We start from the raw sequence: 19912 nt of genomic DNA, 5'->3' as shown, positions 1-19912 counted from the left end.
AAATGTGGAACAAATATCAGTTCTATAGACACAGTGGAGAATCATTTGTTTATTTCTTAGTATATATTAGAGGTTAGATTTAAACCAGAGCCTAATGTTGCAACAATTGACTGATTTCTTATAATGAACATAATACTCATTTTACTTGACTTAATTTATTCCAGAGTGTTTGTCACCTTCGGCTCTGAGGAAAGTGTCACGCAGGTGTCACGGTAGAGCAAACTGCTCATTAGTGGCCGATACTCAAATCTTCGGGGACCCCTGCTTTCCCGGCACCAGGAAACACCTGCGAGTCTCCTACACTTGTGGTAAGTGACAAACCGGGTTTAAACTGCTTGTGACATGGTTTGCCACATTATGTAATAATCTTAAATTTTCTATTCAGTGCCCCGGTATCTCCTGGAGGATGTGGGCCGAGGGTCAACGGATCCTTTCATGATCTCAGACTACACACATGGTGAGAGTAAGCAGAACATATTCACAGGTTTTGTTGCATGCAGCAGACTTTGACTGGTGTCTGAGCCCAGACCCCTCTCACCTGCAGGTGGATGGTACACTGGCCCCACCTACAGGCCTCAAAACGTGCTCATAACCAACTCTCTGGAGATCATTGAAAAAATATTGGGTATGTGCGCTGATGCCTGCCTAAATAAAGGGCCATACCATTGTTTTAGCATGTTTTAGCTCTACAAAACTGTAAAAAAGTGGAAGAACTGGCTTCTCGAACAGCTCAAGTATTCTTGTTCCTTTCGCTTCTTTTTGCACGAACTGAGCATTTTAAAATATTTCGACACTCCATTGTTCTGCAGTAATATATATTATTTGCATAAATACTTTGCATCACTGCTGATCATTTTCCAAAGCATACCATAGTTTCTTTATTTTGATGGGTGTTTTCTTTCTTCTTAATTTCAGTCAGACAGTCATTCCATGTATTAAAATCAGCCTGCTTATACATGAAAGCTACTTTTTGTGTCAAGGTACATAATCATGGACGATAATACAGTTGAAAGCTTAGATTGCTTTTTTTTTTTCATTACTCTTAATCTCTGAAGTTAATGTGCTGGTGGGGAAACTCAAACATCCATGTCAATAAAGAATAGCTGATATGGACAAAAAATGTATATCAAATATGAACACAATTACAACGTCCATGAAGATTTGTCAATACATTTTTTGCTTTTAACTACATTACCAAGCAAAGACTAAAAGACTAATTATTGTTCCCATTTTTCTATTGCCTTTTTTGATTGAGTTCAAAGCCTCTGCACGTTGATTTTCACACAGTACTGAAAGGACATGGAGTTGGTGGCTGCTTTGGAAATGATGCATCAATCACATAAAAACTTAGGGCATGCTTTGGTAAATTGTAAACAGTAAAGCAATTTGTGGTAAATTAGATGACATGTAAAAACACCAGAAAAGTATTTTAAGGAATCATTTGGTTCAAAGGGCCAATATGTTTAACAACTGTGAATTTTCTGTTTTGTGCCACATTTGGAAGGTATTTTGATCCATGATCATTGCATGTCTCGGTCTCTTCCAGATTTCCCAGAGCGAGTTGCTCTGTACTTTGTCTCTGGCATCTGTGCTGGTCTGGTGTTCCTGCTCTGCCTGTTCGGTATACGGTCCACATTAGTGAGAGATGTTAAAGACCTGGTTTCTGACCTGAAGGAAGAGTTTAAAGCATCTCACAGACGAAGCAAGGAGCTCATGGAGGACCTCTTTGACGATGACATCTCAGACACGTCGTCCTTCCGTCACCTCACACAATCCTACCGCACGACAGAAACCCTCAGTCCTTCCACCTTGACAGTAGAGATGGTTGATCGAGACGTGGAACAGGCGAGGGATCTGCCCAACGGAGACATTTGGCCACACCGAGACTCCAGCCCTTACGCCATTCACAAGATTAAAACCTACAACAATTGAGAAACATTTATGTGTGAAACTACTTCGAAAGTATCCTTCAGCTATGATTAAAGTTGTGGACTGAAATAATGCACATTCAGTTTACCTATCCATGTATTTTCAATCATGGCAAAGTGACTTTAAACAATAAAGAGTGAAATATACAAAGTCCTAAGGTGCTAGATTAATTATAATCGTTATTAAGATTAACAATACACAATGTTCTTTCAATTAATTGTTGTATACATTCAGACATCCGTCCTTGGATGTCATGTAAAATGTAAAAAATAATATATGATACTGTGTATTAAAAACCTGAAAATGTATACGTCTGAAATAATCAGGAGAAAATTATTTGACAATTGTGGATCCTAAATAAAATTTCAATATCTGTTTTGTTATAAGATTGCAACTAAGGATTGTTTTTATGATGTATTAATCTGCTAATTATTTTCTAGAATATTCGATTGATTGCTTGGTTTATAAAAAGTCTAGAAATTGTGAGAAGTCATCACAGTACCCAGAGCCCAAAGGGACATCTTCACAATCCTTGTTTTAGTTCAAACCTCAACATTATTAAAAGTAAATTTAATTAATTAGAAGATGAAACAAATACTCAAATTTGTAAAGCTTGAACCATGAAATGTGTTTACCTTCTTATATACAATCTGTGTTCTTTGCATGAAAATTGACCAAAACAACTGTTGAAATGGTTGTTAATTAATTTTCTGTCAATCTCGTAATTGATTAATCGACTAATAGATTCAGCTGTATGTACTGTTGGATAATTAAAACAAAACATAATTTTTTTTAATAATCTCTCTTTATGCTTAATGTGCAAACATATTCGATTGTAAAGTAACTAAACCGAAGATTCTCTACAGAATTGTAGAGAAATTAAAAATACAACATTTCCCTCTGAAATGTTGTGAATTAGAAATGACATGAAAATAAAATTGATGCACGTAAAGTTAAAGCACCTTAAATTACAGTCCTTCACCTAAATGTACTTAGTTACATTCCACCACCTGCAACAAGCTAATCCCAAACCCCCAAAAGAAGACACACAGATTTAGTGTATCTCTGACATGGAAATAATTATGAAGTTACCACATGACACTGCAGGTTTTATTTTGTGTTTTTGTATCGACAGGCCTGAGAAGCATCGTTATGGCTCTGGTCCACACTCCGAGGCAGAAGGTGGCGTTATTTATCTTCAAATTCTTGCCAACCGTCGCTAGAAATCAAGACGAGGAACAGAAGAGGGAGGGAGTCCACTTCGTAAACTCTACTGTTGTATCGTTAAATAGCTAACGTTAGCTTAAATCAGCCACAACCCATCAGCTATGTAACGTTAGTCTAGTCAGCCTGTTGCCTGACATAGAAGAGAACCAAGACACTTCAAGGCTTTTGAAGAATGGCGATCACTAAGCGCGATATTGTGACTTCCCGACTCTAATGAACAGTCGTGCCCACATCCAGCAGCAGCAACAGCCACAGCTGGCTAACAAGCGGTTAGCATTATTAGCATTAGCACCAAACAGCTGTCATTCCGGAAGGCCGCCACCGCACCGGGTGGAGATTTAACTTTCTCTCTCTGCGTGTCTGGACTCAATCAACACAAAGTCGTTTGCCAATGATCATTTTTGCTATTTAACATCTATCGGTAAGAATGGAGTCGTCTTTGGGGATGTACGACGAGGAGTGCTTGGCAATATCCTTTTTTTTATTAAGTTACACATTTTTGTGTACGAGTGTGTATTTCAGGTCCAGTTTCCTTTAGCTCGTTGGCTAACGTTAGCTTTAACGTCAGTTAACGTTAGCTTTAACGTCAGGTAATGTCAGTTAACGTTAGCTTTCACGTCAGGTAATGTCAGTTAACGTTAGCTTTAACGTCAGGTAACGTTAGCTTTAACGTCAGTTAATGTTTGTTAACGTTAGCCATTCGGATAACTTGACAATTAGCTTTAGTTGATAACAAGATGCATTGACTGTGTTAAATAACTTTAGCTAGCGATTGCTGTTAACCTATACGAGTTAATTCCTCTGGTTATCGTACAACTTACGTTACAGCCGACTTTTAATTCAGTTCACTAGTAACCACACCAATATAACCAGGCTCCTCTTAAGTTAACCATATTGTTCTTGAGCAGAATAACGTTAGCCATGATTTATTTCAGGTTAATGGTTAATTGGCTGCCACTAACCAACTTGGCCACCATCTCTTTTTTTTCCTTTGTCACATTAATTTGCCTCTGATTGTTCAATAAGCATGGCTTCTTTAAACAAAGATCATCACCTCTGAGTATCTTCAATCTAACCACACGCATACTAATGTATCGGCTTAACATGACAGTGAGGTCTGTCTGTTTGTCTGAGGTTAATTAAAATAGCAACTCGGTGCTTGTGATGTCCAAGTGCTTCATTCTCATCCTGAGTCAAACATAATTCCTTGATTGTGATGCTCACACTGTGAAAGTTCAGGAGCTGAGGGCTGGCCAGAAGGAGCCCAGACTGCTGTCACTAATTGAGCGCAGGGGAGAGTTTAAGTAAGTATCAGACAACCTGATGACTAAATATCAATGTGCTTTCGTCAGATAGAAGGTGAATCTAGTGAGATGCCGCAGGTTTCGAAGGAGCTCTGAACACCTCAAGGATTTAGAAGTTCATCTGCTGCTTCCACTTTCTATAGCTTTTGCTTTATTCTGATGAAATCCCAAGTTATGACAACTTTTCGTTTTGTTAGAAGGTAGATACTTGCTGTTTGTCTGTATGGGCTTAATTTGACGTGCACTGAATAGTTGTTTTGCTTTTCATGGGTAATATGGCTTTTAATGTTTAATCTACGGTTTGATTGTAGTGTATTAGGGTTTTTTGTCTTATCAAATTAATAGATTTTATAGCAAATGGCATTACATACAAATTATTCTGCTGGAGGTAGTTTGAGTGGCTAAAATCAAACAGGTCAAGTGTTCTATCAGAAACCAATGCTACTATTTAGCATTTCTATTTCTTTGTTTTTCTTGTGTTGTACACCTTGTCATACACACAACCTGAGGACCTGCAACGATTGTTCCAGGTGATAGTCACAGAAATGTTCAGTGTTTCGAGCTGAAATGAATTTGTTGCTGTGTGGATCAGTGCCTTTCATTGACCTCCTCTTCAGATGTCAGAACAGTTGTGTCCATGGAGCTGCAGTCATTTGGTTCAGTGTTATATTTGTGCTTTTTCATTTTAACCCTGGTCTCGGCAGCTTCAGCCGTTCGTTTTGTGAAAGGGAATGTTGTGGGTGTCTTTAAATGATCAGTGCTGTTTGTGTTTGTAGCAGGTTGTGGTGTGGAACAGCTAGAGTGAGGGAGAAAGCAATTACACTATCCTTTATCCAGAATTCCTCCACTTAGTCCTCGACCGTAATGAGACTCACATGGGCACCCGAGCTCCATCCTCAGCTGACTGTGTTAAAACCACTCACACTCAACTGCGAAAAACCTGCAAAAGTGACATTTGTTGACATTTCTGGAATCGGTATGGAACATGACGTTATCGCAAGGTTAACAGAAGAAGCATATTACAATGCAGCAACCCTACAGGAAATACCAAGTTAATCTGACAGTTTGGTGTTATTTGAAACTCTCTGAAGTGTTTTGTGTTCGTCTTTGAGGCTGTATATTAGTGCTGTTAATTCAACTTTTCATGAAGTATAGTATAGTTTTTCCTGTGTTTTGCATTTAGTGTTGAGGATTTTAAAGACTATTGCCACTGATTCATCAATAATAATTTGTAGATATAGTATAGATAATAGAAACCGTGAACGATCGTGAGGTCTCAAAATAAATATTGAGTTGAAGCAGCATGTCTGACAGTCTCAAATTTAAACCGCCATGAGTTCAACAACATTTCTAATTCAGAGCTACCGTTTTGGGGTGTTTCAGTTATTTCGTCCACGCTCTTGAGAGGCTCCGTTAGCTTGCGGCATCCGAGGGTCCCTTGCAGACTCTGGAGAACTGTGAGTTCCTCTGACACAGCAGAGCTGACTCATTTTCCTCTTCTACAGTAATCCGACTCATTGTGAAGTGGAGGGGAAGTGTGGGCAGTGCCCAGCAAGCTGTTTGTCGGCCATTCTTAGAGAGTGAAATATGACCTCGCCTATATTAACCCACATCGGAGATTTGAAGCTGCTTATGTTGATTATTTAATGACTCAAAGCTAGGCTCCTCTGAATGTGTGCCAGGTTGCTACTCTGGACTTTAGTCGACAAGACTTGACTGAAGCAGTGCGCTTGTTAGTTAATTGATTGCGTATTCAACTAAAGCTACTGGACTGCAAATTAGACTAAAAGAGACTTTTGCATGTGTGCATGTGCATTTCAGATTTTTGTAAATCTTAAATTCAGAAGTTCATGATCATGATCTAACCCTAATTGTACATTTACCCATGTTGCATTGCAAATGTTCAGTGCATGAAACCGTTTTAATTGCAATAAAAATGATGGCTGTTGTGAGAATAAAAGAAAAATAGCTGCAGGCCGTCTGCATATGCTTTGTGTTACATGATTTTATTGATGATCTTACATTATATTAAACGTGACGGAGCGGATGTTAAGTGGGACTCTGTGCTGCTCTCATCCAGATTGGGTGTGTTGGCGACCCCTGATGCTGTCGTGTCTCATCCAGTGGCTGAGCTGTGGATACCCATCAACGGTCATTTTGAATTTGTGCGAGGTATGCGGCTTCTTTTTTCCTTAATATCAAATTCACAGTATTTACTGTTACTGTTTACTCAGGGTCACTTCACAGTGGTGTGAAAGTGAAAGTCCAGGGAGCATTTCCTCTGCACTTGGAAGGACAAAATAAAAAAATCAACTTGAGCCTGTTGAAATAATTGATAACACCTTTTGGTTTCCTTCACCTTTTGATCTGCTTGGGCAGCGTTTAAGCTCTTTCCTCTTTCATTTCAGAGGCTGAAGAGGCTCTTCTTATCAACCTCTCAGTAGCTTGTAAGTATGTTTTACCTCTCCTGTTTTTATGCAGAAAATGTTGTTTTTGGTCCTTCGTGCAAGCCGGCAATAATAAAATGGGCCTGTATCGTTGGAAACACGGCATTTATTGCAACTCAGCCCCATTTTTAGAGCACGCCTTAAGCCAAATGTCCTTTATTCAGGAGCAGACGCTGGTCGTGGGTTACCAGGGCTCTCTGAGAGAATGCTGAGTTGGTTCACTATTAAATCACTTCGCTTTGTTTTCTAGACAGTCTGCGTTTCTAAGGTGTCAACATGTGTGTAAGCGTCTGTGTTTTCCGTACCCCTCTCAAGCCGGCGTTAGGATACGAATCAAAGGAGAAAGGGCTCCAGAGCTGCTGTTGGAACTCGAGGACAATGATTGGACTCAGACCTTCTTAGCCCAGGTGGTTAGTGCTCAGCAACAAGGTAAGACGTCACTGTCTGTCGGTAGTTTAGAGCAGTTGGATGATTCATTATTTAATCGCTCATCTAACATTTATTCACCGTGGGTGGATTACACCACTCGCTGATTTCCTGTGTATACTCGTCTCACACACACACTAGTGGAGAGAGTCACTTTGCTGCCTTAAAAATTCAGATTGACCTTTTAAAGGCAAGACTTGCGTCACTATGCTGTAATTCTTACATATTATTTTGAGCAATGTAGCTCATACTGCTCCTGAAATGAGCAAACAAAATATGGAGACGTTGTTATGGTGTTCATGTGTATTACACTATAGTAGTCTCCAAAAGTTCCCGTGATTATCTTTATTTATCTAGTAAGTAGATCAAAACATTTTTACTGGGTTTTGCCAAATTGCAATTCTGATGTGAATGTAAACTGTAGCTATTGAATCCACGTTTTAGTCCTCAGCCTCACTAAACGACACCCTGGAGAAATGATAGCTTTTGAAGCATCATCATCGTCGGCCAGTAAGCTTAGGCCTCGCCTTCTATCCCATTATAGGGTAGTCCCATAAACAGAACTCTTATCAATTCAGATTATTTAAGCAAATTGAGTTAATATGTGCTCGTTACAATGTAACTGTTTTTCAAGATATCTCGATATATGATTCCAGTAAAAGACGATTACTTATCAACTGAATTTACCGTCCAGCCATAAGTGAGCTGTTATTATTCATCCTATAGTAATCAGTAGTGCTAGAGTAGCTCTGTGTCCTCTTCAGTCTTTATAGCAGCAGGAGGAGAAGGAAGAGGCGCCACACAAACACAGCTGTTCACCGCTCGCTGCCCGGTTCTTGTGTTAAAAATGTCCGCTGAATAATAAAAAAAAAACTGCGTTAATGCGCGATAAAACAATTGGCGGCGTTAATTAATTAACGCGATAATAATGCATTAACTTGCCCAGCCCTATTTATTTTGTATCTTAAAATGATCTCTGGAAACGTGCTCCTTCTGCTTGAGTAAGGTTTTACTTGAGTGTTGATCATTGTGTGCTTCCTTCTGACAATGCTGTTTACATTTTTTTTTTTAGTTGAATCCAAACTCCCGAAACCCAAAGCGATGGAGCCCCTTGCACCAACAGCCCTGAGAGGTGATGTCCCCATCCCACCGCAAAGAGCCAACAAGACGGCTAACTCTGTGGGCCCTGGAGACATCCCACCCAGATCTACCAATGTACTGCCTCCCAACCTCAACAACAGCAGGTCAACAAATCAGACCAACGCAGGTAATGTACAAATACATGTTTACATTGAGACAAATACAAAGCATAAATGATTGCTTAAAAAAAAAACCTCAGTCTTGTCTTCCAAATCATTTTCTGTTGCTGTTAGATTGAATCCTCAGCTTTTACTGTTCTATTGTTTCTGAAGATCCAGTTCAATCACTTGCCTCAGACTTTGGCTTTGAGGACAACTTCAATCACAAAGTGGAGGAAAAGAAGAACCACCAGAATCGCATAGTTGCTGTCAGGGAACCTCCTCCGGTTCCCCCTCTACCTCCGCGCAAAGCCTCCTACGCTCCATCCAATCCTCTGCCTCCTCCACCCATCCCTAAAGACAGAGCTGTCTCCCTACAGACCAAAGACAACTCCAGACCAGAGTAAGTTGACACCATGACATCTTACCAGGTTTACAGGAAGCACTGGAAACCGGCAAAAAATAGTTTATATCGGTTAAAACGGTCATTATCCCAAAGTGGAATCTATCCAGTGCTAAATAATACTTACCTTTTCCATTCCAGTAGTTTTAGGTCCGGGTATGACAGCACGGACAGGCCGACGTCTTGGTGCGACAGCCCCACCTCCACCAACAGCATGAGACAGGCCATGTTTTCCAGCCAGGCAGGACAAAGAGAATACCTCATCAAACACCGCCTGGGTAAGAAGGAGAATGAGTATGTGGACCTCAAGACCTTCAGGTGAGAGGGCTGTCTTCATTCTGTTCATTGTTAGTTTAGATTTTAGTTTAGAGCTGTGCATAACTACTGTTTATTTGTGTTTCATTAGGATTTTCACAGGTACTTGGAACGTGAACGGCCAGGCTCCAGACAGCGGCCTTGAGCCGTGGCTCTGCTGTGACCCAGAACCTCCTGATATGTATGCTCTGGGGTCAGTGAGAATTTATCACACAGGACATTTTCTGACCATGAAGTAATGCATATCGTCCTCTGCACTTGCTTGAAAACATCCGTTAATATGGGGACTTGGTTTATGACTCTAGGTTTCAAGAGTTGGACTTGAGCACTGAAGCTTTCTTCTACATGGACTCGTCCAAGGAACAGCTGTGGGTGGAAGCAATGGAGAGGAGCTTGCACCGAAAAGCCAAATACAAGAAGGTGAGTAGAGAAAAGTCGACTTTATACCCAGTTCCTCTCGTCAACGTTTCAAAGTTTCCATGGGCAAGACAGGGATGTAAAAATAACAATAAATCTGCCCCTGACCATCGGAGTTGTGCGTGAATGTAATGCAGATTGTATAAAAGTGCGATAATAGATTAAGCCATTTACTATGAATGGATACTGTCTCTAGATTCTACCTGCTTATTATATAGAACCGATCCCCACAGCCCAACCCACAAAAATATGCATTAATAAACCAATCGTCACTCGCAAACCACCAGCTTTATAAATTTAGTAGCACAATTGTCCGGACTGAGGTCTGAGAGACGAAGATGCAGACACTCCCATCATCCCCGGCCCCGAAGATAGTAAAGAAGCGTTTTTTCTTCTTACCAGTGATTGTCCGACCATTGAGAATTTGGTTGGACAAAAGCATATCATCCAACAAACCACAAGATTGCAAATGTGCTAACTTGCTTTTTCTTTATGTCTACAGGTCCGAATCATACGTCTTGTTGGGATGATGCTCGTGGTGTTTGTCAAAAAGAATCACAAGAATCATATAAAGGAAGTGGCTGCAGAGCATGTGGGCACAGGAATCATGGGAAAAATGGTTTGTTCAACACTACACTTACTGCACTGCCTCAAAGTACACGTAGTGATAAACAATCAAGGGATAAATGGGCCATGTGTTCTTTTTCTTTCTTTCAAGTGCAGCAGAAAAATAAGTCAAATGGCTTAGTGTTAAGAAATACTAAAAAAGTGATGTTTTTGTTTTCTTGATTACAGTATTTACAATTTACTGATCTTCTGTTTGATTTATTTAATGTTACACAGAACGTTTTCCTGCTTGTATTTGCCTAAATTACAACAAGTGTTACCTGTCAAACTGACACACAGATCTCCTTTTTGTTTCATTCTTTCAGGGAAACAAAGGAGGTGTGGCAGTGAGGTTTGTTTTCCACAACACTAGCTTCTGCATCGTCAACTCCCATCTAGCGGCACACGTGGAAGACTTTGAGCGCCGCAACCAGGACTATAAAGACATCTGTGCCCGCATGACCTTCCACTTACTGGACCACCCCCCTCTCAGCATCGTCAAGCACGAGTGAGTCCCTCACTCATTCATGTCCAGAGTGTTGAACTAATGTCAGATTTTACACTCATTGGTTGTGCTTGGATCATGAGTTTGAGGGTTTGTTAACAGTGTTTGTGTTTTATTGTTGATTTTTCATATTTCCAGCCTTCCTTTGTTTTGAACTATCTCTGTGTCGTTTGTGTTTCAGTGTAGTGATCTGGCTCGGGGATTTAAACTATCGTCTGTTCTTATACGATTCTGCTGAGGTCAAACAGCACATTTCTCAGAATGAGCTAAAAAAGCTTCAGGAGGTTGATCAGGTAAGAGCTTTTTAAAAACATTGACCTCTTTGGCTTTTAAACATTTGTCGTGTATTAAGTCATTTGACATAAGATATGACTCTTTTTTTATCTCTATCTATCTATCTATCTATCTATCTATAAAATAATGATGTATATAGGATTTTTTCTGGTAATTTCGTAAATAAATGGTCTATATGAATTAACCACTTGGTAAAGCCTATTTTTGTATACTCGACAAATGAAATGTACTTCTCATTTTATTAATAAGTGCAAAATAATCAGATTTTCTGAGAAATTTGAGATAGTATGTGCTTGTTAATATCAATTTAGACAATACACTTGTGAATCTTGATATATGATTTCATCACTATATGATTCTATAAAAGACAATAAATGAATATATTGAACTATAGCCCTAAACTAAACACTCATTCACCAAATAATACTTTGAAATGTTGCCACTTTTCATTGTGTAGTTAAACATTCAGAGGCAGACAAAGAGAGCCTTCACAGACTTCATGGAGGGAGAGATCAACTTCCTCCCCACATACAAGTACGACCCCAAAACGGATCGATGGGACTCAAGGTATATCTTTTTCATGATTTGATTCTCAAACTTCCTCCAGGCTTTGTATCGCTATTGCCAACTTTTCCTCAGTTTTGTTTTTTCCTTCTTTGGAATCCTGATTATATTTTGCCAGTAAGGAATCTCTTTCCAGCTTTATCGTTACACTAATACAGAGTCAGCAGTACTTGTGTGTGTGTGTGTGTGATGTCTGACCCGTAACTTTGCCTCTGACCCTGTGGCTGTTGCAGTGGAAAGTGTCGAGTCCCGGCTTGGTGTGACAGAATCCTGTGGAGAGGAAACAATGTCCAGCAGCTCAAATATCGAAGTCACATGGAGCTACAAACTAGTGACCACAAGCCTGTCAGCGCTGTCTTCAGTGTCGGGGTAAGAAGCCATGTTGTCAAATAAAAACCCCATCAACTGACTGACTGGTTTTTGGTCAAACATGCACGGTTCTGCTGTTAATTCTGATAAATATAACCTGTGTGTTTTTCTACAGGTGAAGGTGGTAAATGAGCAGCGCCACAAAAAGGTGTTTGAGGAGATTGTTCGGGCGATGGACCGAATGGAGAATGATTTCCTTCCATCTGTAACTCTGGACAAGAGAGAGGTATAAATACAGTCCTCTCGTACACATACACTCACTATACTGAGAATCTGTCTTCTGCTCCTTCCTCTGATATCATCTCAGGCACTAATCACGGGTAACCTGATAAACGGTAGTTTTATGTAATTTCTCCACAGATTAGGAGGATAGAGTTTCTGGTGAATCTGTTGTTCATGTTGCTTCTCTTTTCCCTGTTATGCAGTTTGCATTTGGAAATGTGAAATTCCGGCAGCTTCAGAAGGAGCGTTTCCAAATAACGAATGACGGGCAGGTCCCCTGTCACTTCGCCTTCATCCCCAAACTCAATGACTCGCAGTATTGCAAGTCGTGGCTCCGCGCCGAGCCAAGCGAAGGATTCCTCGAGCCGAGTAAGTCTGAATAACTCCCCTTTTCTATTTTGTTTGTTTTTAGTCTTGTTACCTTGAATTTTAGATTCGTGATCATGTAGTGTTTCAATCATTGGTGATGGAATGTCAAAGGCAGATTATAAGTTTAGCTGTCTTTCGTCAGGAAACATTGTACTGTTGTATGTCCCACATGTGCCGCTGTAGTGTCATTCGACTATTGTGGAGGACCATTCACCGTCTTTTTAAAACCCTGACTTATCCTCCTGAACAGATGAGATCTTGGAGATCTATCTGGAGGTGTACGTCAGTAAAGACTCCGTCACGCTGCTGAACTCTGGAGAAGACACCATCGAGGACATTCTGGTGCTCCATCTGGACCGTGGCAAAGACTACTTCATCACCATCTCCGGCATCTACCAGCCCAGCTGCTTTGGCACCTCGCTGGACACTCTGTGCCGGATGAAGAAGCCCATCAGAGAGATCCCCATCACCAAACTAATTGACCTGGTGAGGGAAAGGGAAACCCAATCGTACATGTTAAAAGTGATGGGATTAGTGAGCAGAGACGCATTATTTTCCTCGGGTTAGTTGAAGCTCTGATTGTGGAAACGTAGGATAGATGGCTGTGCCTCACTCTGTAGCTATTCACCACCTGAAACCTGAGCAGACATGTGAGAGCTGGTTCACTCCCTCAGGCTAAACTCGGTCACAGAGAGAGAACTATATTTGGAGAGCAAAAAGAATGTCTCAACCTGTATATTTCTGGCTGAAAGGGGCCAAGGGAACGAGGAAGTGGCAAAAACATAGGCCTATAGCTCCTAGAGAACAGGGACAACTGACTCCGGTTAGGTCCATAAATAGACTCCTCTGGTCGTCACACATTCACCTCAGTCTGTCCATATTGCTATTTTACAATGAATCCGATTTTGTTTAGGATTATACTATCATTCAGTACTCCTTTTATTTCTATTTGAACTATTCCACTTTCCTACTGGCCTTGTGGATTTGATCAATGATTTATACAAGAACAATCCATAATCTTGTCTTGTGATTCTGTGTTCATGCATTCTTCTTCTATCTACTTTGTTCTTTCTTCTTTTGTTTCCTTTCATCGCCTCTAATTGCCTTGATCATACCTTTCCAACTCTTCACTGTGGTTGTGGGCTGACTTCTTGCTCAGGGAGAGGACAGCTACATGGAAAAGGTAAAATATTAGCTCAATAGTGATCCGCCATCGGGAAAATCAGGGTCAATATTACCTTTAGCTTTATGACACTTTATTGACCTTCCTCAGTCGCTCGTGTCATAAAGATAAAGTGGTTCTAGTATTATCTGAGTCATTCATGTGAGGAAATGATATCAGCAAACGCCCCAGTGTGCACTACATCCTGTTAATGTCTAACTTTAACCATAAAGATTGACATACAGTAGTAGAAATAGATGTATGCGTAAGTAACAAAGCGTTCTTACTAAAATGTTGGACTGTTCCTTTTAACGTGCAGTCAATATCGGCTCCAATATTTTCTGCCCTTAGGTTGATTTAGAAAGTGGCTTCACTAGCTAATCAGAAAATGGAATCAGTGCATACTCTACATTTCAGAAAGCTGACAAGCCCAACACTTGTTAACCCTAAAGGCAATCCTAGAGCAGACCGTGCCAGCTTAGTTATAATCTGTGTGCGCGGATCAGTTAAATCTTCCCCGGCCCATTCAGGACCGCGTACACCAGTCCAATGAAACTCAAGACACGCAAACACACTAAATCCCATTTCACAGCAGGTCACCCTGACTGCCCCCCCCCCCCCCCCCGAACAAATGTCTCCTCTTCCGTTTCATAACTAGTTACTGATCAGTGAAACTGAGTAGCTGCACGAGTAAACAGATATCCACTTAGTTTCCGAACAATGTAACAATATATACATTTATATTGAAGCATTCTTGGTTTTGAATCCCCTCTGGAAGATTCACCACACTCTAAATATCCTGAATGTTCACAGTTGACAATTTACAGAAAATGCATTATGCATGTTAGCATCGTCCCCCCCACTCCACTTTCCTCTGCATCTCTGTGCAGCCTCACTAGCTCTGGTTATTTTTGGATGTCTCTCGTGAGTCTCGGAAATCCATTTGCAGCGACAAGAATGTGATATCCAGCCCTTTTTTTTTTTTTTTTTTCTTTTTTAAATGGCTCTACTTCATTCGAGTTTCCAGACCTTAGAAATAATCCTGACCTCACTTTACCTTCTGCTCCATCACTAATTGATGAGAAGTCTCATGTGCAGTCACTAGAAATCTCACAGCATGGGAATAAATGTCATGATTTCAATCATTTTCTTGGAATAAATAAATGGGGGAATATTGTTTATTATTCCGGGAAGTAATCTAATGCCACTGCTACTATTTGTTAGTGTACAATAACTTCACTGTGTTGTCTCTCATCAGGAAAAGTCAAAGGTGAGTTTCCTGATGGATGGTGCAAGTACCGAGGACAAACCTCTGAAGATCCCCAAAGAAGTCTGGATTCTTGTCAACCATCTCTTCACCAGGTCCTGTGATCAGGTGAGAGGGCTACAACTGATACAATACTCACTACAACTGATACAATACTCACTACAACTGATCAAATGCTCACTACAACTTGTTAAATACTGGCCACAACTGATAAGATACTGACAACCTCAACGGATGTCCATCATGAGTTGATAAGACCATGAATTTGAGGGCTGTAGTTCAGTGATCTTTTTGTTTGTTGAGAATGGTCCATTAACTGTCACTTTCATGTAATCCACTGTTAAAGACCAAGGAAAGGCCCTTATGCTATAACGTGATAAGATAATATCACTTGTAATATTACAGTTTCCTTCTGAAGTTTTTTTCAGATAACACATTTTAAATGTTGTAGTTTATTCTGGGAAGTAGGGCAATTTTTTAATTGGAACATTTTGCAGAAACACCGCTGGATTAGTGAGGGTACATTTTATGTTTTTTTGCATGATTGATTCATTTGTTTATTTAAAAGAAATTCTTTACAGTGTAATCATCGTGATCCTAATAAAAAATAGTTCCTTATATACAAAGAAAGATGGGGTTTTTTTTTTAAGTTTGGTACCAACCTAAGTTACGAGCTTATTGTCCTGATGACCAACGACGACAGCATGGAGCCTTCTGAAGGTCTCTGTGTGCACCGTTACGTTCAGGCCCATTAGCATCAGTTGCAGAAACAGACGGGTTTACTGGTCTCCCTGAAGAGAAAAAGGGATTTATGTAATACTGAAGATGAAGTTCATGTCATGTTTTATTCCTCATTATATGATGATTTACAGGCCACACTTTTCTTAATGTTGGGTGAGCATTTCTATGTGCGTGACACAATGACTACATAATGAACCAGCATATACTGATTGTGCACAGAGTACTTGTGGGAACTGTTCTTAAATGTTCCGTGTCTGTCTCTGTGCGTCTCCCAGGAGGACTTGTTCCAGACACCAGGACTACAAGAGGAGCTGCAGAGCATCATCGACTGTCTGGACACCAGCATCCCAGACTCCATCTGTATCCTTGTTTATGGAGTCCCCCCAAGACCCAGTCCTGCAATCACTGAAATGCCAAACGCCGCATAAAATAAGACAAAGAGCGGCAATAAGACACATACGCTCATGCTAACTCAATTAACTTGAGTTAATTGAGTTAGTTCTTGAGGATGTGTCACTGTTATTAGCATTATTATGACGATATTAATAGTGGTAGCATGTAACCATATGGTGTTAGGAGGTCAGAGTTAGAAGGGGCCCTTTCTCTCGGTATATCTATAGCGCTCCGTATTAGCTTGTTCTTCCTGAACGGTTCATGTAGCGGGATGTAACCACTCTGTCGCTGAGGCTCTGCTGATCTTCTTGGAGGCCTTGCCAGAGCCAGTGGTGTGTTATGAACTCTACCAGCGGTGCCTGGACTGCGCTCACGACAGCCGCCTCTGCAAACAGGTGCAGTGACGCTTCAGTTCCCCGTCCTTACTTTGCTTATCTTCTGTGCTTTTACTTCTACCACCATCTACTGTAGGTTTACACTGACTAGGGATAAGTACCTATACAATCCCACTTAAAGAGATCCAACCTATTCCTTTAACATACCGTGTTAGTTATCTGTACGATGTAGACCAGTTAGGTATTTTTATCTTAATGCAGCTGTATAGGAAAGAGTGTAGAAAGGCTATGTCTTAGCTCAGCATTATCCCAGGATGTTTACTGCATACAGTAATGTGTACGACTAACCTTTCTCTACTTTTGACAGTTAATCTCCCAGTTGCCCCGAGCTCACCGCAACGTGTTTCGCTACTTAATGGCTTTTCTGAAGGAGCTTCTCAAGCACTCGCACAACAACAACCTGACGGCCAGCCTCATAGGTATGAAGTGGAAACCTCCTACCTTAATGCTCACTACACTCGTTGAACAGCCAGTTTAATGTCTCGATCGAGTGGAACAACATAGCACAACATCTGAAGAAAAACAAGTCCATTGTAGTATAAATGGTTTGTTGTGTGGCTCTATACGTTTGTTGTTTATCCCACAAATACGAAGAATCGGGTAACAACATCAATCCCCATAATCCAGTGTGACTATTATTATTTTATGTAAATGTTTACACAAAATACGGCACTTTGATGCCAGTATTAAATTTAAGCTACAATAAAAAAACATATTTAATGGTACCTATTCCTTGAGATGATGTGTTGGTCTTTAGAGCGCAGAGTTCAGACTAATGTACTGTACCCTGTCTAAAGGCATTGTGGGTGATGCAGTAGTTGACGAGAGCACAAGTTATTTACTCTCCTCGTTACCTTCGATTTTCTGTCAGTCAGGACTTTTACCCATCACCCTTATGGTAGCCATTCTGCTACATATCCTGACAAACCACAAGGGTTGGCTACAGGGACATGAATGTTTTGACGGTGTATTTTGTCTTCATGCTGCTGCTAATACAGAACATGGAGAATAGTTTTCTTTTATTTGACTACATAGAAGTGTCATTTCTTGACCTTATTGTCCTGCTCTTTTTATTTTAGCGACACTCTTTGCCAGCCTCCTCATCCGTCCCCCTCCCAAGCTGATGGGCAGGCAGACGCCACACGACCGGCAGAAAGCCATCAACTTCATCCTGGGTTTCCTCATGGCAGGAGACGAGGAGTAACCTCACGGCGTCGGTCGGGTTTGGAGTGGATTCCCAACCTGCCTTACTGTTGGACCTGATTTACATGGTATTCAGTCATCTATCGGAGACCAGTGCAGCTGTTTTGCACCCTATCTTTTCACAAACTCTCAAGCTAGAGGAACTCGAGACTTTACTGAAGCTGTGGCGATTTCACCAAGTGTCGTATCACAGAATGACCCATCGCTGGATCGGGAAGCACTTGGGTTAGGTTTGAACTGATGCCTACGCACTTTCTTATGACCTTAAGGCCCCGTGTCTCCAGAGTAGAGTCGTCCCCGCCCTCAGCTGACACTTCCTAGTGGAGGTGATCATGCCAAAACAACCCCTGTACAGTGAGTAGTAAGAATGTGAAAACACTATGTATCCGTAGATCAATTACACTAAAGAAAAGGAGATTTACGGAAGTTTTAGGACGTAGACTGAATAGTAGTATAAAGCAAATGGTTTGAAAAGTGGGATAATTGTGGAAATGAATCACTAAGAATGTTTAAGCTTTAGATAACTCATGACAATCATCCGTTTTAACTGAGGGGACATTATTATAGATATCTTCAAGAACTATTTGTTACCATACTCATTGTATTTTAACTGTTATTTATATATATTTTTTTTTTCTTTGTTCATCTGAACAGTTTCTGGTTTCTACTACAATATGGTTTATTTTCAGCTCTGCATTGGTTTTAAGATATTCCTTTCTTGTTTTTTATCATCCTGTTATCGGAAAACTCTGTCGTGAATGTTTTGCTGTTTCTGTGTAACTCCAGCCGTGAGCCTTACGTCTTTTTTTGCCAGTTCCTCTTGAGTTACAAAACAAGTATGTTAACACACTAACTTCCTGGTTAACCAGAATCAAGGGAGGAGTCGCCCTCCGTGGTTCCTGATGTCTTAAATGGTGTAAATAGTGATCGTTTCCCTGTTTCATGGGTATTTGACTGTCGGTATGGTGGTGTCTGCAGTTTGTCCTGTTTGTCATGAAGGTGCTGTTGTCGGTGTTTGTTTACACGTCTTTTTTCCTCACTTCTGCCACATCTCAAAGCTCATTTCTCGTTGTTTTAGGCTGTTGTGATGCCAAGACACAGCCGTTATGTTCTTAATGGTGAATCCAGATCGTTTTAGGTGCTGCGGCTCTTTCTGTGTGCACAATGTTACGGACCATCACTCTGCAGGATGCAGTCTTTGTGCCACTGAGGATATTCTGTAGTCACTGTTGCGAAACATTGTTATTGAAATAAGGAACTGCTCTGCTGTGTATAATGGACTGTCATTTCCTCTTTAAAAGTTTTCCTCTTTTACAGTTTTAGAGATGTCAGCAGTAGTTTTCCCAGTCGACAAAAATATTCACATTTATGACTTTTATGACCTTTTGAGCTTCTGAGGATTTAATGTTTGGAGACGATTGTGAGCACATTCTGTAATGTGACAACACTGACTGTCATGGCACTTATAGAAATGCCTGTTGCCATCAATACACTAAATTCTGATTGTTTTTATCAAGCTTTGACAGAAGGTGGCTTGACCCTGAATGAAGAGTTCCTGGTGATTCTGATTTGAGAGAGACATTTTACGATAGACATTTATTTTTTTTTCATTTTGTCTTTTATACTATCCTCGTCGTGTTAAACACAGAATCAATATAATCAATGACCTCTAATTTCAAGTGTTGTCTTATCCCTCTGTACCGGCTGATGTATCTGTGTGGCTCCGTTGTGCTTCTTTGTCTTCAGTTTTGTCACAACCTGTTCATGAAATTAAGGTACATTTAAAGGTACGTGAGGAAACACTCGCGCCATGTTTTCCACTTTTCAGATTTTTGGTGCTTTTAATTTATTTAACAGAAATAAAACTGTCTAAAGCTGTTTTTTTGTTTTTTTCATTAAACCCCGCCTTTTTTATTGACCGCTTTGCTTTTTTGATAAACAACAATTGTACAATGTTTTTTGAGGCTCACTCTTCGGGCACATGTGAGATCGTTACTGGCTGATGTTCACGGTATATTTAGTCCACTCGGTGGCCGGTGAGAGATCCTTCACCTCACTGCTACATTCTCATCCTTAGTGAATATAAAACCCCTCCGTGGACCTGCTGCCACTATTT

At 40.5% G+C, this 19912-nt stretch overlaps 2 protein-coding genes across 3 annotated transcripts in view; both read left to right on the top strand.

The window, feature by feature from the left end:
- LOC306701710 (protein eva-1 homolog C) overlaps window positions 1-1932 on the top strand; it is a gene marked incomplete at both ends in the record, with an annotated part of 3987 nt that extends 2055 nt beyond the window's left edge. The window contains 4 exons of the mRNA XM_079167095.1: window positions 165-308; window positions 386-457; window positions 545-625; window positions 1547-1932. Of these exons, the coding sequence (XP_079023221.1) occupies window positions 165-308; window positions 386-457; window positions 545-625; window positions 1547-1932 (683 nt within the window). The remainder of the gene's footprint in view (window positions 1-164; window positions 309-385; window positions 458-544; window positions 626-1546) is intronic.
- Window positions 1933-3194: 1262 nt separating this feature from the next.
- Window positions 3195-19675, top strand: ocrl (OCRL inositol polyphosphate-5-phosphatase). Of its 2 annotated transcripts, XM_079168097.1 has the most exons (24): window positions 3195-3626; window positions 4382-4460; window positions 6541-6632; window positions 6869-6907; window positions 7223-7336; window positions 8406-8600; window positions 8746-8974; window positions 9116-9292; window positions 9381-9482; window positions 9595-9709; window positions 10209-10325; window positions 10639-10820; window positions 10999-11110; window positions 11569-11678; window positions 11909-12044; window positions 12160-12270; window positions 12470-12635; window positions 12886-13121; window positions 13795-13818; window positions 15056-15172; window positions 16081-16165; window positions 16466-16593; window positions 16901-17012; window positions 17673-19675. In XM_079168097.1, exons 1-24 carry the CDS (start codon window positions 3584-3586, stop codon window positions 17795-17797), a joined length of 2946 nt encoding a protein of 981 aa, XP_079024223.1. In that variant the 5' UTR covers window positions 3195-3583; the 3' UTR covers window positions 17798-19675. The 2 variants fall into 2 exon arrangements, with proteins under 2 accessions (XP_079024223.1, XP_079024224.1); XM_079168098.1 differs by lacking the exon at window positions 13795-13818.
- The last annotated feature ends 237 nt before the right edge of the window (window positions 19676-19912 follow it).

This window comes from Pholis gunnellus (assembly GCF_910591455.1).
Source record: "Pholis gunnellus genome assembly, chromosome: 10".
Classification (NCBI taxonomy): domain Eukaryota; kingdom Metazoa; phylum Chordata; class Actinopteri; order Perciformes; family Pholidae; genus Pholis; species Pholis gunnellus.
Note: the sequence above shows the minus strand (reverse complement) of the source record. Positions and strands in the feature narration are given on the sequence as shown.